Source organism: Sinohyriopsis cumingii, chromosome 6 (assembly GCF_028554795.1).
Source record: "Sinohyriopsis cumingii isolate HCF-2022 chromosome 6, ASM2855479v2, whole genome shotgun sequence".
Classification (NCBI taxonomy): domain Eukaryota; kingdom Metazoa; phylum Mollusca; class Bivalvia; order Unionida; family Unionidae; genus Sinohyriopsis; species Sinohyriopsis cumingii.
The window spans coordinates 56,187,492-56,212,863 of NC_142966.1; the positions used below are offsets into that span (position 1 = coordinate 56,187,492).

General features: G+C 34.8%; 1 protein-coding gene across 1 annotated transcript in view; it reads left to right on the plus strand.

The window, feature by feature from the left end:
• Window positions 1-25,372, plus strand: part of LOC149796980 (uncharacterized) — an 83,378-nt gene that overhangs the window by 39,887 nt on the left and 18,119 nt on the right. Inside the window, exons 2-6 of the mRNA XM_089960676.1 lie at window positions 18,212-18,401; window positions 20,299-20,402; window positions 22,188-22,316; window positions 23,555-23,737; window positions 24,695-24,789. Coding sequence (XP_089816802.1) covers window positions 18,212-18,401; window positions 20,299-20,402; window positions 22,188-22,316; window positions 23,555-23,737; window positions 24,695-24,789 — 701 coding nt within the window. The remainder of the gene's footprint in view (window positions 1-18,211; window positions 18,402-20,298; window positions 20,403-22,187; window positions 22,317-23,554; window positions 23,738-24,694; window positions 24,790-25,372) is intronic.

Below are 25,372 nucleotides of genomic sequence, written 5' to 3' on the forward strand. Positions count from 1 at the left end.
CACACACTGATGCCATAAAATAACGGGTTAAATGGGTTTTGTAGTGTTGGGAGTGGGGGTGGGTGGGGTGTAGGTGTTTGGCAGAGTTGGTCATTGCAGGTAAGGGCTTAGGTGCTTTAAAAAAACTTTTTCTTCTTCACTCTGTGTTGATGGAATATAATGGGTTATTTTCTTCACTCTCTGTTGATAGTATATATATAAAGGGTTATTTCTTCACTGCGTGTGGATAGTGTATAATGGTTTTCTTCCTCTTTCCTCTGTGGTGTGCGTGTGTGTGTGTGTGTGTGTTCGCGTACGTTGTGTAGATCGCATATTTGGTTGTTTTTCTTCTTCTTCCTCCCGAGTGTGGATAGTATATTTGCGGTTTGTATGCGTTAGCGACGTTGTGTAGATAGTATATTTGGGGTTTGTATGCGTTCGCGTACGAATGTGTGGATAGTTTATTTGGGGTTTGTATTATCTCCCTTCTGTGTTGATAGTGTATTTGGGGTTTGTATGCGTTCGCGTACGTTTGTGTGGATAGTTTATTTGGGGTTTGTATTATCTCCCTTTTGTGTTGATAGTGTATTTGGGGTTTGTATGCGTTCGCGTACGTTTGTGTGGATAGTTTATTTGGGGTTTGTATTATCTCCCTTCTGTGTTGATAGTATATTTGGGGTTTGTTTTTTCCTCTTCCCTCTGTGTGTGTGTGTGTGTGTGTGTGTTTGTGTGTGTGTGTTCGCGTACGTTGTATAGATCGTATATTTGGTTGTTTTTTCTTCTTCCTCCCGAGTGTGGATAGCATATTTGGAGTTTGTATGCGTTAGCGACGTTGTGTGGATAGTATATTTTGGGTTTGTTTGCGTTCGCGTACGTTTGTGTGGATAGTTTATTTGGGGTTTGTATTATCTCCTTCTGAGTTGATAGTATATTTGGGGTTTGTATGCGTTCGCGTACGTTTGTGTGGATAGTTTATTTGGGGTTTGTATTATCTCCCTTCTCTGTTGATAGTATGTTTCGGGTTTGTATGCGTTCGCGTACGTTTGTGTGGATAGTTTATTTGGGGTTTGTATTATCTCCCTTCTGTGTTGATAGTATATTTGGGGTTTGTATGCGTTCGCGTACGTTTGTGTGGATAGTTTATTTGGGGTTTGTATTATCTCCCTTCTGTGTTGATAGTATATTTGGGGTTTGTTTTTTCCTCTTCCCTCTATGTGTGTGTGTGTGTGTGTGCGTGTGTGTGTGTGTGTGTGTGTGTGTGTATGTGTGTGTGTTCGCGTACGTTGTGTAGATCGTATATTTGGTTGTTTTTTTTTTTCTTCCTCCCGAGTGTGGATAGTATATTTGGGGTTTGTTTTTTCCTCTTCCCTGTGTGTGTGTGTGTGTGTGTGTGTTTGTGTGAGTCTGCGCGCGTATGTTGTGTGTGTGTGTGTGTGTGTGTGTGTGTGTGTTTGTTCGCGTACGTTGTGTAGGTCGTATATTTGGTTGTTTTTTTTCTTCCTCCCGAGTGTGGATAGTATATTTGGGGTTTGTTTTTTCCTCTTCCCTCTGTGTGTGTGTGTGTGTGTGTGTGTGAGTCTGCGCGCGTATGTTGTGTGTGTGTGTGTGTGTGTGTGTTTGTTCGCGTACGTTGTGTAGATCGTATATTTGGTTGTTTTTTTTTCTTCCTCCCGAATGTGGATAGTATATTTTGGGGTTTGTTTTTTCCTCTTCCCTCTGTGTGTGTGTGTGTGTGTGTGTGTGTGTGAGTCTGCGCGCGTATGTTGTGTGTGTGTGTGTGTGTGTATTGGTCTCTGTTTGTCCCTATAAAACTCACTTTATCCCTATCAGATACACTCTACCTACCTACCTACAGTAGCGCGTATTCAGGTCAGCCACTTGCAACACTGTTGCCATTTATCCCCTAGTGTTCAGTACAGTGACGTCACTGACGCTGGAAATTTTGAGACTATAAATATCGACTTGGGGATTTCCACATTTTGTAGCTATACATATATACTAGAATTCATAAACAGGAACGTCACTCAAGCTGAGGCTATAAAAAGATAGTGGGATTTTCCAAAGGAAAAACCCACAAGTTGGAGCTATAAATAGATAGTGGGATTTCATAGGAATTTCAGCTGATTATAGATACATAGGTATTTATCCACGATCGTCACAGAAGTTGATATTGTAAGTAGTTACTAATTTTATCCATTTTAGTCTAAACCATTGTAACTTAATTTTCGGGGATATGTTTATTTTCCTTTAAATTCTGGGACAATTTCGTCATTTTAACGTTACTTTTAGTCACATCCATTTTGTCGTTGAGCATTTCCTTGATTATAGCTATTTATAGCATCATTACAATTATGCAAATTTTTGAACACCCCATCAAGATTTCAGGTCTTGGTAATGCTTTATATATAAATCTCACGCTTGTACTGTATGTATGTCTCTGTCTCTGTTGTGTTTGGCCCTCTACCATCATTGTCCCTAGACAGGCCCACCATGTTAAATTCGTGTGTGTGTGTGTGTGTGTGTTTTATATCCCTCTCCCCTGTTCCATTTCCATAGACCCATCAGGTCGGGACCGTATTAAAATAGGGTCCCAACCCTATTCCATTTCCCATGTTAATTTCCCCTTGAGGCTATACAGTCCCACTATCTATTCCCATGTTCAATTCCCCTTGAGGCTAGAGTGTCCCAAGACTTTTTCCCATGTTAAATTCCCCTTGAGGCTAGATTGTCCCACGATTTTTCTCCATGTTAAATTTCCATTGAGGCTAGAGTGTCCCAGGGGGTACTGTAATGATAATTCCCATTGAGGCTAGGGTATCCCCATTTACTACTAATGTTATATCCATATCATATATTTTTCATCTGTATCGAGGTCATCAATGAATTAAGAGTTTGTGCAGATAGAAGTCATTGTTCCACAATAGTCTACGAAACAGCAACAGTTTGATGGTGTATAAACATAATATTAAACCACACAATTATAATGACATCATTTATAGCCAATCATTTAGACTGGTTAAAATTACATCATGTGACGTAGAAAACTAGGAGTGTATGTTTGTGTGTTTGAAACAATATTTCTAAAAAAAAGTACTTAAAATAGATTATAGTTCTCTTATTATTTGTAATTTTAAGAATTTGAAATTTATATTTGTTTCGGATTTTTTTGTGAATGTTGAAAATCGAATACTGCTTATGGGTGAACAGTCTTTACTTCGTTACAACCTTCCAAGCATTGTGTAATGGATTTGTAACTTTCATGACTTCAAGAATCCTGTAAAATATGAAATTCAATTCTTAAGAAGCTGAATTTCAATTTAAAATCATTCACATATAGATAAACCATTAAACCAGACTCTCATTATCAGTCCACTGGTATTGTAGGACATGCAGTTTATAAATTCTATTCAAATGTAAAGCAGCTATTACATTCTCCTTTACGTTCTCAGACGTTCCATATTTCAAAATTAACCAATAATGTCTTTCAATTTGAATCAATGGGTAGATATTGATATTGAAATTATCTATTTAATCTGTTATGTATACATTGCAGCTTTAGGAAGGATCAGAAACTGTTTAAAATTATTTGTATCATGTATGAACCGCTGTATCGGTCGATATATTCATTTTTTTAATGAGAAATTTCCCTTTTTTTCTATTTAGAGAAGACTTTATCGTATCATTCATAAAAAAGTTGTTGTTAGTTATTTCAGTTGCCGATTACGAAAGGTTATTTCATGCATTATATTTGATAAAGACCTTTTTTTCTTCAGATCGCTCAAACATATTAGTTATGTACACTTAGCGCTTTTATACAAAAGAATAGCCTCTATACATGACATTGTTATCAGAGCAACAGTGATTTGTTTGCTATCAAAACAAACAGGACAATGACATACACATGTCTTTAAGACTGAATTAGAAAGACCATTATTGTCGATATCAAAATTACAATAATAAGCTTTTAAATGAATGCATGCTCTAATAAAAGACCAGCATTACAATTATTCGGCTTTTCAAGTGAAAAATTAGGAACTAGCCTAGTTACGTGTAGTTGTCATAAGGGTGTTTGGAGTGTGATAAGATCAGTCGATTCAGAGTAATAATTTTCACCATAATAATTTATTCAGAATAATGAGATTAAATTTTCCTGATAAACTGTGTATTCTTTAATCCTTTTCGATAAGTCTAAAATGACAAGATTACGTTATTGCATTAGGTATTTTAAGATAGTCACACCGAGTCAGATTCCATCACACGAAAATATATTTCAGTACTTGTTTTAAAGAATAAGAAGGAATGACAAATAACTTAAGTGTCAGCTAACAATGCAGTCCTCTATGTGGGCAATTATACAATTGGTATGAGTGTCACTTGAGGTTTCAGCCAAGAGATAAATAAATTTGACCGGGTATACATTGCTCAATATGGTCTTAAACTAGACCGGATATACAGCGCTAAATATGGTCATAAACTAGACCGATATGCATTGTCAAATATGGTCTTAAACTAGACGGGTATACATTGTCAAATATGGTCTTAAACTAGACGGGTATACATTGTCAAATATGGTCTTAAACTAGACGGGTATACATTGTCAAATATGGTCTCAAACTTGACGGGGTATACATCGTTAAACATGGTCTCAAACTTGACGGGGTATACATTGCTAAATATGGTCTTAAACTATACGGTACTTATATTGTTAAAAATGATCTTAAATTATACATAAAGTTTTAAACTAGATGAGATACACACGTTATCGTTGTTGTCCGAAAATTGGGCTATTTAGTACACCGCTAGCAAGCCATTCCTGTTTGGTGTAATTTCTGTATTCTTTCTAAGCAGCCACTTGCGTAAAGTTGTTTTATTTTAATTTCCACGCTGTAAACTAAATTATTTTCTTGCATCTTCTGACCTGCACGCTTTCCACTGAAAATGGTCTCGTACAAATTTAAAGGCTGATAAAAATCTCATTGTTTTTTATATTGTCGTGTGTACACATATATAGCTTTAAGCTGTTTTATCAGTTAGTTTTCTCGTTGATTCTCGCCTACTGATAATAAAAATCCGACTTAAATATAAAAGTGATCTGCTCTTTCCCTAATGACACCCACTCTAGCACTGTGACCTGAAGCCAACATATATTTAAATTCTAATTTGCACCTACATGCCCCGGCTACTATGTACACAGTCAAAATATTAATTTCACACGTTATTAACTAGATATAGAATGGTCACAAAAGTTGTATAGTTATCGCACACAATGCCTACAAGAGTGAAAGATCCGTATTATGATATTAACAGTAAGTAAATGCTAAACGTATGCAGTTATCAAAACAAAACATAGTGAATTGATAAGTCATTGAAATATAATTAAATTACACCCCCCCAAAAAATAATAATAATACTAATAATAATAATAACAGAAAGCTGGAAAGTAAACAGTTATATTGATAAGTCATTGAAATATAATTAAATTACCCCCCAAAAAAATAAAATTAAAAAAAATAAAATAATAATATAAAGCTGAAAAGTAAACAATTATATCATAATATTTCTAAATGATCAGTCATATACATTAAGGTTGTTCAAGCATATTAGGACAATACATTAGACACAATCTGTGATTTCGAGTAATTTATGTTGTCCCTATTTAATTATTTTGAAAATGGTCAATATCAGGAATTGTATTAAGTCCAGGGAATGGAGTGTCCCTTACACCTGTGGACACATTTCTCCCCTAGATGAGCCTCGTCATGCTGAAGGATCAAGTCAACTTTCAAAAGCACACATCTCTCATACTTTAAAGAAATTGTAGACGGCTTAGATGGTCTTAAAACTTGAATAAAGAAACATACTTTATGACTATTGTGTTTAATAGGTTTGGCGAGGGGGCCTTTATTATGTTTGAAATATAAGTGAAAGGAGATAAAACTTTATAACTAGTGTATTATGCTATGAAATCACGCCATTTCAATTTCATATGCGCATGTTCCTGGTCACAGATATCAAACGCTGCTACACAGACAAGTTGATACATAGTCACAGTGCGTACAGAGATGTAAATTTATGCCCAAAATATGCATGTGTGTGTGTGTGTTTGTGTGTGTGTGTGTGTGTGTGTGTGTGCGAGAGAGAGAGAGAGAGAGAGAGAGAGAGAGAGAGAGAGAGAGAGAGAGAGAGAGACGGGTACGGGTATATAGATTGAAGAATAATTTAATGGATGGATGGACGGATTAATATATAATTGGAAATACAATGCTAATAGTAGAATATTGTAATGACATGAAGAGAGGTGGGTTACTTGCACAGTCTGGGATATCCGTTTATTATATTATTACACACTTAATTTAAAATAAACATAACTGAAGACTGTAATTATTGCGTGTCTTAATAAGGATAGTATAAAAGACTGTACGATAGAATGATCATTTGATGTCATTTTCCTATTCTTCGACTGCACACAAAAGGCAACACAACATCTTGCCTTAATATGATACTGTAAAATAGACCGATATCATTTCTTTTAAACACTTCAAACTGTCTTGTAGTGCATATTTCAATAAGAAACATCTTTTTTGCATACGTGGGCAAAAACAATACATGGTCTGGTCCATTACTACATAATAAAATCTCTTCTTTTTTTTTTTTTTTTACAAAACTGGACTTACATATTTCTGTAAAGTGAAGAACAATAGATCGATATAGTAGGCATTATTAAGTAATTTGATTCTTGCACAACTTCTAGACCATTAATTTCCGCATGTTGCCTTTATTTAGCATGTATACCTGCTCCATAACAACAGTTGTAACATTTAAATTAGAAGTTCTAAATTCGGTATCTTCTGTGTCTCGCCTATATATAGTGCATTTGAGTGTACATTTCCATGACTATAGCTATTGTCTCTATTCCAACGTCATCCTGGAGTGGAGATCTTCAAAAATATATTGTGTACATATGTGGAATCTTGGACACATTGTATAGATCTTCACCAAAGAATATGTAATGATTAAAAATGATCCGTAGTTCATCATGAATATAGGTTCGAATGCTATTACATGTTAACAAGTCCAGGCTTCGACAGTAAGCAAGATCCTATGGACTTTAACAGCAAAGATGTTATAATCCCACCACTCCTGCTCACCAAAATATAAAAGAAGAATGTTATATTAAATGGCATTCTTAGAATGTGACACAGTGAGTTCAGGTTTATAAGTCAAAATCCGTGGCAGATTTTAAATTCGGCCAATTGTTTGTCTTGCCTACTAAGATTGACATCGAGTGCCTTCAAGCTATGATTCCATACATAGAGGATGACTAATGATATAAAAAAGTGTAATAATTATTGATTACATTTTATCTTTGACCCCTTTGAGTGTATATGTGCCTGAAGAGGGTTGGTGGAGTGGAGAAAAAATACTAGCTTTCTTGTACATCGTAAGTATATGGATAAGTTATTTATCTATTGGATGAATTTCACTGATTGGGACTGGATAAGACAAGTGTTACGGAGAGATATATGGTTAAAAATGAATGAAATACGAATTTACGTCTTAGAATTACTTTTTGATATATCATACCAATGTAAAATAAGAAAAATATACATTTTTAAAACTACAGTATTGCGGTATTAGCTCATAACAAACATTTCATTTGCAAACGAAAGTTGAACACTGAAATAGTCGAGCGAAACTCAGGATTTATGTTTCGACATTACTTTATCGTTCCTGTTGTGAAACTATCTACAATTTACAATTGTCACATACGTTTTGGAATTTAGAAGAGTAATTACATTCTATTTAGCCAATGTTCAATTTACCATTATTCAACTTTCTGTTACATTTAACTTTGATCAAGAATTAACAGAATCTTACTTTTTGTCATGTCAATATTGATTTTTATGTTTTGAATCTGTAAGTTTTGTTTATCTATAAAACCCTTTTACTCGACTACAAGATTCAAATAATCAAATCTGGTCTAGCCGCGTTATCATAGACAAAACATGTGGGCTATGCAAATTAATGTATTTCTAATTAGTTTTATTTCAAAAGTTTTGCATATCTTGACATCTGAGGTAAGACATACAAGAGTGGTGGTTATTGACAATACAATGATCGACTAAAATTATCCTTTCTGTTCGTTTATCAACCGATCTTTATCTTGTAGAAGTCGTTTAACTTCGTGAAAGGATCTTTTATGTTGACGTTTTTTGTGTCTCTAATGGTCCTAAGGTAATTAATCCCTTCCATGATGCGTCAATACAGCCACTTTCGTTAGCTATGTCTGTCATACCCATTGTAAATTATGCTTCTTGTCGATGCAAAGGAATTGTTTTGACAGTTTTTGGGTGATACTGGTTGTGTGCAGCCAAATATTGAATAGCTGTTTATTATAGCATATTTAGATGTTAATTCAATGAAGATTTCCATTAGTATATGGCATCACTTGACAAAAACTATCTTGTATTCACCTACAACTTAAGTTCTTGGCATTTATATTCACATGTGCGTGAAATTTAAATCTCTAGTTATGCCCGATTGTTTGATTTAAGGATAGTAAAACAAAAGTATACGTGCTACACATAGTAAAACGCGTAGGGCTGATATATCTGGTCCTCTTTTGGGTCGTGTCTTGGTTGAACAACAACGGCTAGTATTGTTACAAAGTTATACTGTTTTAAAAAATATGCATAGAGTACATAATGCACCAAAAACTTTGTATTAGTATTTTAGAATTACTTCGACAATGTTCTTTATTGAGGCTATAATATAAGAAAACACGTGCTTTAATTATATCGAAATAAAATAACTCCAGCGAATTTATGCCTTGAAAACAAATTTTTTAGATTTAACTCTGTATAAGATTGTCACATTACTTGAAAATCAGAATCGTTTGGGAGAGCACACGCACACACATATACACACACCTTCAGATTCTATGACGTCATGGTAGAAAAGTGGCGCTATAATAAGGATTTTTTAATTTTTTGTTATAAAGTTGTTGCAATATGCATTCAAAATTCTTGTATTCTGTTAATATTCATGATATGCGCGATTGGTAGAGCGTTTAACTCGTACTCCAAGTGCTGCGGTTTGATATCTGCTCAGGTAGGTCGGGTTCAGTTATCTAGCTGTGTAGTAAGGAAAGATTTTAACTACGTAGCTTCCATTTTGCTAGGCACGATACTGTCACAATACAATTTTCACCACGAACAGTCAATAAAAATAAAATATGTGCATCACACAAACCGCATTATATTCTAGAAATATTGTCCTTTTCAAAATGTTAGTTGTATGCCCAAAAGGAATGTTTTCAAGCGTCGCGGAGAGAGAGAGAGAGAGAGAGAGAGAGAGAGAGAAAATATATAGCATCGCACGAGCTAGAGAATTATTATTTTGTCCTCTACCGTAAATGGAACATATTTGACAAAGTATATGTATGAAAAATGGGAAAGGTTTTTGCACAATTTTGATAGCAACGTACGCAAAAATACTGTTTGCTAAAAAAATAACTATTCTTCTGAAAACTATTTTACAATATTCTTTCCTTTTTGAAGATAACCTATATTATCATTTATATAAATGGGAAGGCATTAGTATAGAAAAACTCTGTCTGCCCACTTTCATTGTATATTTGTCTGGGTTTAAGTTCGGAAACATTCATTCTCAATACATGAATCATTTATAATGTGTTTTAAAATAGCATATATCCGTAAATATAATATTTTGGTATGAATCATGACATCCATTTCACGATATAAATTATAGGAAGGGTTATCAAGGACTTATGTTGTGCTAGACACATGACGGAATATCAAAGGCTATATATAACTTCAACTACTGGACATGAAAGGGTCTCGCCTTTTGTATATGGGAGCAAATTACTTCTTTTGATAAAAGATTAATACTGCTAAGAATTTTGTGTTAAGATTTCTTGATAACATGACACCATACATTTGTGTTGATTCAAGCAGACAGGTGAATGACGTGCATTTCTGTCTTTCCTACGTGTTGTTTCATCAGCAAAAACAGGGTTTGTGTCATCAAGTTTGTTTAAACATTATTTAGTTGCAACTATTATCATAGATAGTACATATAACATCAGCTTCAGAGTTATAAGGATTTAAAAACAAGCTTAATCTCTGATGTCATGCTCCCTTTTTCATAAAAAATAATATTTAATTAGGTATGACTGACGCAAGTTATAAACCCGATACAAGCTAAAGAAATATTTAAAGAGAATTGTATTATGATATTGTTGACTGTAACTGTATACAAAAAAATGCTGCTAGATACCGTAAATTATCTGCTAGTTTAGCAGGCACCGCTGCTACATTTATTTTAATATTTTGTTACAAATTGCATCGTCGCAAGCTACGGGCGAAAATCCAGTCAGTAACGTCATAAAAAATAACGAGAAAAATACGAATAATCCCCGTTTTGTAAAGGAATCAAACACGATATACAGTTTCATCGAAATCTCCTCTGTCCACCCCACCCCCTCTCGTACGTAAGGGACAAAACTAGACTTTGAAATCTGTCGAATGCGAGAGAAGAGAATTAAAGATGGATCGAAAACCTTGAAATTGAACTTTTCTGGATCATCGTAATGGTATGTGTACACTTTCAATGGGATTTATATCGTGTTCACAATATCGATGCTGTTAAGTTCTAATAGCCCGTATCGATTGTACGGTAAGTTTCTTGTATAGGAGGTATACACATACTGTGATGCTTTTCATTTTTTTCTTTGTTTCCTTTTATTTAATCCTATAACAAGGTAATAAAAACAAATTATTTTCAAATATTAAATTGTCAGAAGGCAACTCTCCCTCTGTCTCGTTCTTTCTCACTGTGACGGTTGGTCAGGCAAGCAGACTAATCCACCAACAGAGAAACACGGGGGGGGGGGGGAATAAAAAAGATAATCTTATGGTAAGTCTCCCCAAGTCCATGACCCCTCTCTGTGTCTCTCTGTCTCTGTCTGTCTGTCTGTCTCACACACTCTCTCTTTCTCTCTGGACCATCGTTGCATTTTACGGGTGAAAATGAGTGAACAAATGAGCGGAAAGGATTTTTTCGCCTTTCATGCGACGAAATCGCTGAACGGATAAATTATGGTAAAATTAAGAGATAAACCGAACGAAAAGAAATTGAGATGGAGGATAGAAACAGTGTTATGGTTTGAAGCAATGCTGTTAAAGCATAATAATGACTTATATCAAATGTACATAAACTTAAATATTTGAATTACCAATTGTTCGCTCGTCATTTTGTTGCACCTTTCGGCTGACTTCTATTCACCCATGGATGTCGCCGATCAAGATCAGATTAATTTTTTGCGCATGTGAAAAAATGGCCGGGTTTCTCAGTTCGAGGGAAAAATTAAATGGCTCATAATGTAATAAAACGTCGACATTATCCGAGTTTAGTCGAACCTGATGATGTTTAGGACCAGTACATTTCAAAATTCAGTATTACTCAGATGATTCGGCGTATGCGATTTTTGCATCTAACTGCGGCATTAAGTTGCTATGTGTGCCTTGTTCCCAAATCTTTAATCCTCATGACTCAAGTGAAGATACACTTTTGTAAACATGTATGAGTCATCCTTTATGGATGAACATATCTTTCTATTCCTATTTGTCTCTGTATTTGGTGATACTCATACTTAATCGTTCATCTAGTAATGTGCCTTATGTGTGCTCAGGTCACAATACGTGTTGTGTCGCATGAGTTTAGTATTCTATTTAGATTTATCTGTCACTTTTGATCACTGTCTACCTTTCTACCTACATATCTGCCTATCTACGTACCTATATAAATAAATAAATAAATAAATAAATAAACTAGTGAATCAGTCATCCCCCCCCAAAAAAAAAAATCAACCAGTAAATGCATCCGAAATTTAGTTTTACGTTCTTATCAAATACATTCTTAAATCTGAGTTTGAAATTCAGACAAGGAAAATGCGGGAGTGATAATACATTAAGCGGTATCATCAAAAAAAACCAAAAAAACCAGGAGCATTACAAACTAAATTATTTTTCTTTTCTAAGTGAAGTAAGCAAGTTAGATGATTTATTATTAGATTGCTGAGATTGCGGATGCGTACTTTACATGAACATTCTAAACCGGCCCAAAGAAGTATGTGGTGATGTGTACACAGGAATAATTTCTCAGTCGTATGTTGATCGAGACAACCTTCGGTAATACGTATTTATCATTTAATCAGAGAGCCTGTTACGGTATTTAATGATTGCGTATGTCAATATAGGACGCTCTTAATCTACATAAGGAATTCAACGATGCAGGAAACAACATACAATCTCTTAATTTATCACACTTATGGATTATCATTGGACTATACATAGTGTATGCAAGGTGACTATCGGTGATTCGAGATGTTTAGGGCAGTTAGTGAATGCCAGTCGAACTATTTGTACGTCAACAACTTCTACCTCTCCCCACTATCTCACTCGTATGTATTTAAAGTAGATATCGCATACTTCCAGGGCCCCTGGTAGCTGGGTGGTCTAAGGGCCCTGGTAGCCGAGTAATCAAAGGCACTCGCCTTGCTCATATCATTTACAAATCTGACCTATGTCCACATGAGCTCGAGTTACGGCTCGACCAACGTGGGTATTTGAGAAAGTTTGCCAGTAGCTTCCCGTTGTTCGGTGGTCCTTTCCAGGGTCTTCCCGGGTAATTTCATGTACAATATTTATGATTAGGGACATTGATAATTTAACCTGGTTTATAAATATATCAAAGCCGTATTGTGACTGAATGTCCGTTTTCGTGAAGCTTTTGTGCACAGAGGGCTAGATTAGAAAAAATAATATTGTTACGTGTTTAGGTTCGAATAAACAGTAACAAAATAAAGAGCGAAGACAACAAGCTTTGAAAAAATTAACAAATAATTTATTTCCATGGAGAACGCTGTAAAAATGAAGAAAATAATAAGGATTTACAGCTTTAAGAATCAAATCAAAAATATCCAAGAATAATCTACGAATCAAATTTTAGAAGTCCTAATAATGAAATGTTCTAATGAATTCAAATTCTAGTCCTGACGAAAAATCCAAGATGGAAGGCGATGACGTATACTGTATCATTTGTGGTGTCGTAAGGTCTACAGTTCTATGTTATTCACAAACAATAATCCGGTGTTTGAATTAATGAAATGTCTTTGTCCAAGAATTCTTTATGAGCACTCATATATTTCCAGAAAAGAGAATTATGCTTTAGAATTAAAATAATTCGAAGAAACAAAAATAAATTACAACTCCAACTGAAACAAAAGACTCTTTCCAGTGTAAAATGAAAGCCCCGACTGAGACCAATCTCTATAAACAATGACTATACAGTAATTCGAAACGCAAAACAAATTCCCGGATGAGGGCCAACTTTCCAGAACCTTCGAGAAGTATTTACGTATAAAAAAACGTAGTCCCAGTATGACCTTGACAAAAACCAATAATTTTACTCTAAGAATAGGATACAAATAAAAAATTATTTACCTTTCTCACTGTTCTAAATAAAGGTCTGGAACTAGGTCAGCTTTAGGTGTTTACAACTGAAGAGCCAAGGTCAAACTATTTTCTGAACAATATAGAGTTCCTAGTAAACAAAACTACATTATTTGGACATTATTTTGACATGTAATGAAATTAAAAATAGAAAGATTTTAAAACTTACAAACAATTAAATTGAATCAAATATAAATTAAATCAAATATACGTAACAATATAGTCATTCATTAAGAACATTAAACAAAATCACATAATGTTAAAGTAACGAAATCAGAGTGGCATAATTGCTTTTACTGAATATTTATTTTTATTCTGGCGTGATTCCTTTAGAAGTCATTAGTTTCCCCTAATTCTAAAGACCTCTATACAACTACTGTTGTAAACTGGACAGTTCAACGTGTACATTCTATAAAAAAAATTTATTCTAATTAATACAAGACCACAGATCTCACAACTTCCCTATTGTCTATCAACTGCACATTTGTATGGTTTGTCTTCATTAACTTTCCGTAACGTACCGTCAGCATTTTCACGCCGTAAAGCTATACTACTCAGCCATCTAATACAAAGAACTATATTTATTACGACACCTTGGGGCCAGTCAAATCATGCTTTTAAGCCATATTTCACCTGTAACTTTGCATCACATTTACCACCATGGCGACGACGTAACAGTCCCTTCTCTTTTGTTCCACTGTAATTTACCAGTCTTCATTCATAAATACAGCGCCTACAGTTACACAGCCAATGTACACAACTAGCTTTTAATAGGGACTATTAAACGACAGGGACACTCACGCGGCTCAGACCTGAATTCACCAAAAGTAAACCATGGCATCATAGAAACTCACTAACACTTCATTCCCTGACGTTTGGTCCTAGTAATTGGCTAATTATTTTGGCCTGAGGAATATTTCACCAGGACCGACTTCCCATAATCAAGCAAGTAATCACAAACATCTAAGAATTCCTTGAAACGGAGCGCTATAAACAAATACGAATACGCCAGATTTATTACAATATTGCTGCAGGTTCTGGGTCAAATAGAAACTCAAAGATTCGATGTTTGTACACATGCCTTGAGAAAGAAATATATATTATTCATGGAAAACAAATTTTGATGGTGATTCAGTATATGGTTTTTGAACCAAACATGATGGCAAAATGTGTCAAAAGTAAAATAAAATAGGTTGAATTGAAAAATTGTTAACTGAGCAGTCTACCTATTCAGTACACAAGCAAGCAAGAAAACGATTTCAATTAGAAAGTTGTATGTAAGTCACGTGAATCTCCAATGATAGGCAGACATTTTTGATATAAAACTATATTATATTTTAAACTATGGATACAACTACATTCTGACAGCGGTATATGTCTTTTCAAGCAACATACCCGGGCTAAGAATGCAAATTGCAAAAACGTTTTGATGAAGAAAAAAATCTTTGACAAAATGAAAGTTAAGGATTTTTGGATAAGAAAACCATTGTTTTCTTTTAAACTTGCTCAGAGGTAAAATGTACATGTAGTGATAAGATTTAACAGATTTCTGAAAAGTAAACCAGAACATTGATTCAGGTTTTACAATTAACTCTCAACACAGATAAAAAACATAACTCCGCTTGAAGCAAGAAACTGAGATAATAGATCAACGAATGGTTCAATCTATTAGGTTTTTTGACTACTGATACATTTAGAATTAAAAAAAATTAAATTAAAATCATTCAGAAGTTCAAATGATTAGTGAATATTTGCGAATGGCCACTTTAATTTTCGGATGAAATATTCATATCAAGTAATATTAGGTGATTTGGTAGTTTATAGACTAGAAAATGTAAGGTACAAGATACAGAGGACATGCGTTATCAAACTTGATCAAAAATGGTTATCTTTATGCAACAAAAAGTAGACAAATACAAAGTTTAAACGATTTTGAAGACCATAAGAATAAAAGGTACATTTTGAATGCACTTTTAATTTGGAAAATGATATGATGACTCGCTTAACACTGTTGAACCGACAGAAAACATCATTTCACTAAAATAAATGATGTATCAAAGACACATTTGTTTTTACAGAGACGGAATTACAATACATAGCTAAACAGTAAGCGCATGAAAAGTTTAAATCTTTTTAATAGGAAGATTTCCTAGAGTGTAAATGAAGAAGAAAATATCGAGCAACAGGAAATGAGAGTTAAAACTCGTACGAAATGGGAATTGTTTTCCATGTTTGTTAATAGGTGCCAATTTGTAACAATCACGAAACCATATCAAAAAGACAAAGTCATTAAAATATTCTACATTTAACAGACGATACTATCACCTCAGAATAAGTCTTCTACATATAAATAAATATATTTGAAATAACATCGTGTGCGTGAGAAAAGCTTTGTCCAGGAATGACAATGGCAACGCCTTTTCGTACGCTAACCTCATAACATGAGAATTTGTGGAGTAACTAATTGTGGCAAAACCTTCTTGGCAGTAAAGTTCAAAGAGACTCAGTTAAATCCTAGTCAACTTTTCATCTTTTCTATGCAACAAGAATTACGATACAACATGATACCTAACGCAAAAGTGATCGCAATAGATCCAGATAAATTAGATAAGTGGTTAGAGTTTACGGATCGACATCTTTCAGTACACAAATACTTCGTTTGCAGTTGATAGCTGTGTGAATCTTGACGCCATAAGAAGAAAACACAATTGATCAGACTAGACTAGAATTTGGTGGCAGAACCTTTGAGAAAATACACTTTTCTGATCGTCTTCTATAGCAAAATGACAAAAATCAGTGGAAACCGTGTCTGAAGGAGAACATTGCTATTCCGAAAGAAATGAAAGGAATGTCTTAGATACCTTGAAACAAAGCATAATGAACACACCTTTGATATGACTCGAATTTCCCATTTATTACAAGGTGCTGGTTTCCAAAAGGAAATGATATTCATTAAATATTAATTTAAATGCGATGTACCTCTTGAAAATTTTCTTTGTGATTAAATAAGTAATCCTTGCAAGTCTCGACTTCTAAATTTATTTTGATCACGTGCTTCTGTTTTCCTTGCAAAGTTTCTTTTCACTTTTGTTTGTCAAATCGATTATTGTTCTGAGTTTAACCAACAAAGCTTTCTGATATGTGTGTTCTCTCAGCCTTAAAAGATCCATGAAGGTTTTATTCATATTTAAACACTTTGATCTTTGGATTGTCAGTCATGTCATCTGTCATATCGTTATACAAATTTTGTATTTCAGTATTTACGTATAAAGAAAGTGTATTCGTCTAATTATTTTCACTGTAATATTTTTTTTATCTTGTTGTAATAAAATAAACGCATCAATCATTTGCATCGCTAAATCGCAGTAAAACAATCATATGTGGTTAAGTTGACTTATTTTGGTTCCAGACTGGCACACAATAAATCATACTTGTATAATTGTATCTTGTTGGGAATTATATATCTTGCTGATATTTTAAATATTTATCTTTGTACATATTTGAAATGTTTTAACTTTTTCTCCCACATAAAGCTTTGCAAATGCAATGTTTATCAATTTAAAAAAAATAATTTGAGATTCATTGTACGCTGATAAAACTAGCTGTACTTTTACAGAAAATACATTGTCTAATTTTCTAAATGATGATATTTTTGAAGTACGGTTAAATATGATAGAAAAATACACATGAATCTTTATTGCTGCCGCTTACAATCAGTATTCGTTTAAATTTCCTCAGAGGAATCTCTAAGTCATTTAGTTATAACTCTATTCAAGGCTCACATTGATAGTCGTTATGTTTCATATTCGATCTTTTCTGGTTTTATTTTCACACATAGCAGCAAACTGTTTACTGATTGTAAAATTCATTCATTTCCTGTTGGAATTCGCATGAACACAGAACATGAACAAAACTCGGACTTATTTTGACTTTATATCTGATTGTGTTCATTACGCTCTGTTTAATTTACAATAAATATATTACATCTACTAATCTTATTATATTTGTGGTGATATACAAATTGTGTCAGTGACATATGTTCTCAGCTCTGACGGCCTAGTGGTTAGAGCGTCCGCCTCGGATGCGGGAGGTCGTGGGTTCGATCCCCGGCCGAGTCATACCAAAGACTTACAAAAATGGTACTAACAGCTCCCTTGCTTGGCGCTCAGGATTAAGAGGTTAGTGTTAGGACTGGTCGGCTTGGTGTCAGGATAATCTGACTGGGTGGGACATCGTGCTACATGATGCCCCAGTGCTAGACATCACTATAAACTGCAAAACTGCAGACATGGTAGCGATATGATTGAAATTTTTTTAAAATCTACGTTAAAAATTCAAATCACACACACACACACACACACACACACACACACACAGATCGGGAGTACTATGTTGTTTTAAACACTTTTAACAGACTGACCATTCTTATACCCCCACCCTGCATCTACCGATATAGTGAATCCTCAGGATTTACGAACTGAACCTGCACCAGAACGTTGATCCAACTTTAACTGAATGTCTAAAACATTCTCTGTTAAGGGGTGGTGACTGTATACATTATCAAATGTCTTTTACTTGTCTGGGACGTAAGTACAGTATATAACTTCGGCACTAAACTGGTGGTAATATTCTTCTAGCTGACAGCAGTACATGGCACAAAAGTTCGTAACATTATCTTTTTTGTTCTTTTCTCACAGATGCTGTATGTACATTTCCAAGTCAGTTTCAAAGCTCAACATACGAGGACAGTTACAAGGGGACGTTAACGTTCACAACAAATGCCATGACTGGCTGGACGGTGGTGGCATATTCAAGTACTGTCACACACTGGCAGTGTCACATCGATACGTCATACGATGCATCAAGCGGTGGCCTTTTAGTTTTCAAGTAGGTTCTTAAAATGATCAAATTCGCAGATACAGGTTAACTGCTTTTAAAATAGCGGTTTGCCGCAGCAAAATCGCGGTTAAACAACCAATTCAATAATAATTCATAGCTCTGTAAAACCGGTTTGCCTCTAAAATATACTGGTTATCCTTTACTAAAAAGAATCTGTTCACCGTTATCAAAAAAGAGCTATTTAATAACTTAAAAACAGAACTTCAGCGTGATCAAATAGCGGTAAACCGCTCTATGACTACCAGTTATAATACATATTACAGCAAGGTGTCCAGGTGTGATGTCCAGCATCACAAAATGGATATTATCGCGTTTTGTTACAGATAACAAATATAGATGCTAAAGTTTCTACTCTGAATTCGAAGATTAATCATTTATGACGGAGGAAGAGTAATTAATAAAGAATTAATCTGGTAGAAGCCTTTAAAAACTATGTGCCAAGAATAAGGCATAACACAATTCAGCGGATATATTAAAAAATATATTTTTTTTCAGAAGTCAGTCAGGGATATTATAGTGTATAAGAACATACATCCAGCACAATATATCTTTGACTGGGCAAGAGATGTTTGGATGGGATCCAATCAGGATCTGATTTGTGGGAAATATTTCTACAAAATACCGATTTTTTCAGCATCATAATTGCTTTGGCAAAGTACTTGAGAAGCCTGTAGGTGTGCAGATGTATCGAACAGCATTGTATCCTATATCATGTGCTAAATTCCAAGTGATCGCACACCAATTCTTTTGAGTTATCGCTAAATGGTATGTTTTCTTTGGAGGGTAACATTATCACAAAAATATAATAGGAATCGCAGACACTTTGACATAATTCAGTCATGAGATTCGATTGGTGTGTTCACATTTGAAATCATCATAGGCAGAAATGTAGGAAGAAGTGATACACATGTACTTTTCTAGTCAGAATTTTATCTGACCTTTTCGACCCAGTTATAATGACAAGTAGATCCAAGTTCTAATCAGACTGGGCTCATGTTTGTTTTTTCTTTATAAAAGCGACAAAATACATTTTAATTTTTATAAATGAGAAGATAAATATTTAAGTGGTCGATATATTATGCCTTTAATACTCAATACCATTTCTATGAATTTAGCTTGTGCCATTAAAAGCCACTAATGCCGATATCGTTTGGATCGGCGAATTGCATATTTTCGATAGAGAATGTGATAAGACTGTCCCCTCCAGATATCCAAAACGGGTGAGACAGGTTTAAAAAATGCGGACGGGTACTCTTCATTCTTCAAGGAAATTTTATTTTCGATGACACGTAGCACAGGTTCATAGACAACTGTTGCATTTATTGTCATGAAGCTTCATGTGCGCATTCACCTTTGCCATTTCAATTAAGACTCATAACAATTAAATTGTGGTCGCAATGACCTACTTTTGCTGCTAGAGTAGTTATTCATTTTCGCAGAATAAAAACCTACAAACTTCAACGTTTGGGGGCCATCATAGACTGCACTTTATTTTATTATTTCCCATGATCTCTTTTCCAAGATTTTATTTTTCAAAAGTGCTTTGTAATTAGTCTGAAACTAAAAGGCTATGTAATGTTTTCATCGGACCTCAGTCTCTTACATTTTTCCGTAATTTCTCCACATGTTAAATTTTAAGTTATTTTTTTATGATCACGAAGTCATGACGCACTTGTCACAATTGTGTTTAAAAATCGTCGTGATTGTTCATCCTAAACTATGCCACTTGAAGGACATATTCACAGACTATTCGTCATTGGAAGTTGTAAACTACATCACGTGAAGATTATAATCTCAGGATGCTCGTCATTAAAAATTCTAAACTATACCACGCGAATAACATAATCCCAAATGATCTTCATATCATTTTCTATATTTCTTTCAGGGCCACTGACCCCATCCCAGCTCTGGGCGCACCTTTCTATGCATACTTGTGCTTGAACATAACCAGAGTGACGGACAACTCATTCTACTACTACCAAATGAATGGTGAGTACGAAGAAGTTTTTTAATTTATTTGTTCATGCGGATTCATCCAGTAGAAAAATTTAATTTTATTTCTATTCGAATTTTTCTTCACTATGGATGAAATATGCCATAGATATATTGACAGAATAAACCACGAATGTATGTATGTATGTATGTATGTATGTATGTATGTATGTATGTATGTATGTATGTATGTATGTATGTATGTATGTATGTATGTATGTATGTATGCATGCATGCATGCATGCATGCATGCATGCATGCATGCATGCATGTATGTATGTATGTATGTATGTATGTATGCATGCATGCATGCATGCATGCATGCATGCATGCATGCATGCATGCATGTATGTATGTATGTATGTATGTATGTATGTATGTGCCAGTAGCTTCTCGTGGGTCGGTGGTTCTTTCCTGGGTTTTCCCGGGTTCTTCCTGCACCATTAATACTGGCCGCCATGTATAGCATATCGTCTGCTAAAAAATGGCGTTAAACCCCACAACAACAACAACAACAATATGTATGTATGTATGTATGTATGTATGTATGTATGCATGTTTCAACCGATTGATCGATAGAGACATATTGATAGACGGTTGTATGATAAATGTGTGTGTGTGTGTGTGTGTGTGATTTGGATTTATGACGTAGCTTTAACAATTTTTCAGTCATATCGCTACGATGTCTGCAGTGTGACCGTTTATAGCGATGTCAAGCACTGGGGCATCATGCTGTAGACACGTAGCATTACGTCCCACCCAGCCACACCAGGCCCACTAGTCTAACATTAACCTCTTAATGCTGAGCGCCAACCGAGGCAGCTGTTAGTACCCTTTGTGTAAGTCTTTGGCACGACTCGACCGTGGATCGAACCCACGACCTCCCGCATCCGAGGCGGACGCTCTAACCACTAGGCCACCGGAGCTGTCGTATGACAAATGAAAGGGAAGCCACTAAAAATATTCAGAAGAAATGCCGCACAATTCTTTCACTCAATACATTTTTCCGTCTATCTTAAACTATTCGTCATAGAGTGGAATGACCTCACTCGAGCAGATCAATACTTACTTCTTTTCTTCCATGAAACATCTTACAACGTCGTCTTTGAAAAGGAAACAAGTGCTAACCTAATTTAAATTTCCTTTTTGAGGCCCTGGTATCATTAGTTTTAAAAAAAGACTTAATTTTGTTAAGACATGCAGTTTTACCGCGGAAGAAGATAAAGTGTAAAAGCTTGCTAAAGTGTTCTCAGTTGCGCTTAAGACCTAGTAACTAGCGTTTTGTATCGATAGATGTGTGGTACTATATCTAATCTTATTGGATCTACAGTCCTTCTTTTAGGTGTCCAACTATGGTTTCGTAACGGAATATATAAAAATACAGTGAAATACCCGCAGGCGTAACCGAAAGAATTTCATACCTTTTTACATAATCTTATAACAATTCATCGTCATAAATAACCAGACAATGAAACACACACACACACACACACACACACACACACACACACACACACACACACACACACACACATATATATATATATATATATATATATATATATATATATATATATATATATATATATATATATATATATATATATATATATATATATATATATATATATATATACGGCTATGGCGTCTTTATGAACTATACTGAAATAAATCGCAGGCTTGACTAAAGATTTATTGTGTTTCAGAATACCGTTTAGTTATGTCTCAAATAAACCAGGCTTACTAAAAGTTATACTTAAACAGTATTTGTTTCGTTCGTAGGTAAACAACCCAATGCACAAAATGAAAGCGTATTGGTTACAAGCGATAATACCCTATCTACAGTTGCCGTTACGTGCGATGCGTCTTACGGGGGCGACGTGGCAGAGTTCAAAGTCCTCTTGAAATCAGGTAAACCAACGCCTATGCTTGATAAAATACGTAACTGAAAATTCAGCTGAAACAGGGCAATAGTAGAGGTTGATATTTTTATGAAGCGAATACTTCACCAAGCCAACCGCAAGCAATTACGGGTGGTGTGGGTAGCGTGCCTATCACTAAAATAACGCACATCAAAAGTGCTCATAACGTGTGTTCATGACTTTCCGTTTGAATGATAATGTGAATTTTAAGCATATGATTATGAGAAAAAGTAATAGTCTAGAGAGTTTCAACGTGAGTCAAATATTCTTGAATATATATGATATCTCATTCTCCACAAAGTCACAAGGGGTAATAAAGCTAATCAGCAAAACGTACCTGAAGCTTCGAGTTGTTAAGTAGTCGTGTACATGTTCTCTTAGTTGGAGCTCGAGTTGTCAATCAGACATTTATTTTCGATGGCTTTTAGCACAATGAACTGTAGGAGCACCAGAACAGTTAGATAAATTCTTTCTTTAATTTTTAATATTTCATAAAATAAATTCATCTTGATTATTCTAATGTATCTATGTGTACTAGATAATTAAATAAAACTATATCTTAAGCCAAACCACAGAGTCTTACTTTGTTTACAATATTTTTAAAATATTGCAACAAATTTGTGTTTCTAGCTTACACTATCGTATTCAGCTCATATCTTTGCTTTTTTAGCAGGGAATATGTATTTATTGGCCTGTACTGCACCATTATTTCTCATTTCTGCAAACAAAATAAAGTTTGGTTGTATTCAGATCAGAATGCTAGGAGTGTACCCGTTTTGTGATTCAGAATAAACTTGGTATTGCTGTGATTTTTTATGTTAGTTCTTTTATGTTCGAAAGTGAAAAGTCATTAGACAGTTTCTCTTTTAGTACCTCATTTGTGTCAATAACTAGTTTTACGCTCTGTCAAAACATTGCGTCAACTTAAGTCAGGCAGTGCTGTCATCCATACATGATCTTTTCATAGCAGTCTTGTTTTTTATACTCAAACAAGTCGGTACTGGTCAAAGCAGCAATTCAAGGCACGAGTCATTTTCTCTAAGGGTCTGGTGGTGATGATTTTATTTCAGGGTGGGATTTATCACAGGTGGAATTTTTCACCGATATTTTGATAAACGATGAAATCATATTTCCTACGGAATTAATCATCGTGTTTTGTAAACAAATTCCTGCCCCTGAAAAAAAGGTTGATGTCTAAAATGATTCGCAATTCTGCATTTGCTACAGGTATGGCCTCTACAGCAGCCCAGAACGTTTCTACGGAACTGTTTGCCAACTTTGATTACACTTATACGGACGCTAGCGGCACAACAGCGTGTGCCAGTTCCTCTGACAACTGGGTGTTTTGTGACACCAGGGTATCCATGACTTTCAACTTTACAACATGCTCTCAGTCTATTGCGTATGGTGGTAAGTATACTTTAATCAGCAAAGACTGGTACTCTTTTCTATCATGCGAAAAATTTAATTCTACCATTCCTTATTTTCTTTTTACGAAGTTTAGATAACTTATTCTAAATTATTTTTTAAAAAAAAATATATGCTGAACGTATTAAATTTTATTCCTACATAATTGGAAGTCATGATTACTTATCTGATGATTCTATTGGCTGTTTGTTCCGACCAATCACACCAAGCATTACTACATTTTGAAAAAGAGGACCAAAGGGGATAACCAACCAGCAAAGTAATCAAGCAAAAGTATGTGTGTTGAAAAGTAACCGAACGTAAATCTGAATGGCTTCAGAAATCCGTGCTACAGTAATCACTTAAATATGCTGTATTACTGAGGGAGCATACTATTCTAGTCAAACAAGTTTTACGACTTCAGCATTGCTCACAGATTTAGCATACTCTATTGGGAGACAGCGTTACCCACAGATTTAGCATACTCAGTTGGTTGACAACGTTACCCACGGATTTAGTATAGTCTGATGGTAAGTAGCGTTACCCATAGATTTAGCATACTCAGTTGGTTGACAGCGTTGCCCACGGATTTAGTATAGTCTGATGGTAAGTAGCGTTACCCATAGATTTAGCATACTCTGCTGGTAAGTAGCGTTACCCAGAGATTTAGCATACTCTTTTCGTCAGTAGCGTTACCCACATATTGAGCATATTCTATTGGTAGATAGAGATGCCCACATATTGAGCATATACAATTGGTAGATAGCGTTACCCTCGTGACTAAATATAAAGTGCTTATCCTAAAGTGCAGTACCTTTATTTTAAACATTAAAAGTCTGTTTACTTAAAAAGTACTGTAGACATAGTCCATATTCTTTGGATAAGCCAATAATTACACTTAAACACCATAACGTTTTTATATTTTAAAGTGATTATTATTGACTGTCATCTTTTTTTTAGCATCAGGTATCTGGTACCACATTGTGACGCTTTCACTAACGTACAAATATATGGTGGTTTTCAACTCAGTGGCTTCTCATAAATTTACCTGTTTTGTGAGTATGCATTTTCATAATTAAAAATTTAATTAACACACTTGCACATCGTTATCCAAACATTACCTTTTCTTTAAATTTGAATTTTCATTTAGGGATTTTTACAATACGAAATCAGCAAATAAAAACGGATAGCTCGTAAGATACAGTGGGTATTTTATTTAGAATTAGATGTCAATTAGTCTGTCTGAAATTTTGATTGTTACGCTATGGATATTTCTGTGCAAAGTTTTAAGATATGAATCACACAAGTAAAATTTGTGAGATTTATTTCGCTAACGATAAGATGTCTGAGCATGAGTATTTTCCACGCTTTACCATCATGTACGGAGTAAAAATGGACATCGTTGTTTAGGGTCTGGAATAATGTATTGTACAATGATTACATACGGAATGTAATGAGCAGTTTACACGAGAAACCGAACTAATCAGCTTTAATAATAGGTGCTAGATACAGTGATAAAACGGCGATATGGCTAAAGAAAAATACACACGATGTTTCGTAAAGACGCCTGACTCAGAATTGAATACTAATTCCAGCCAGCGAAGTCGTGGCTTGTTGAGGAAAAGAAACACTCGCTAT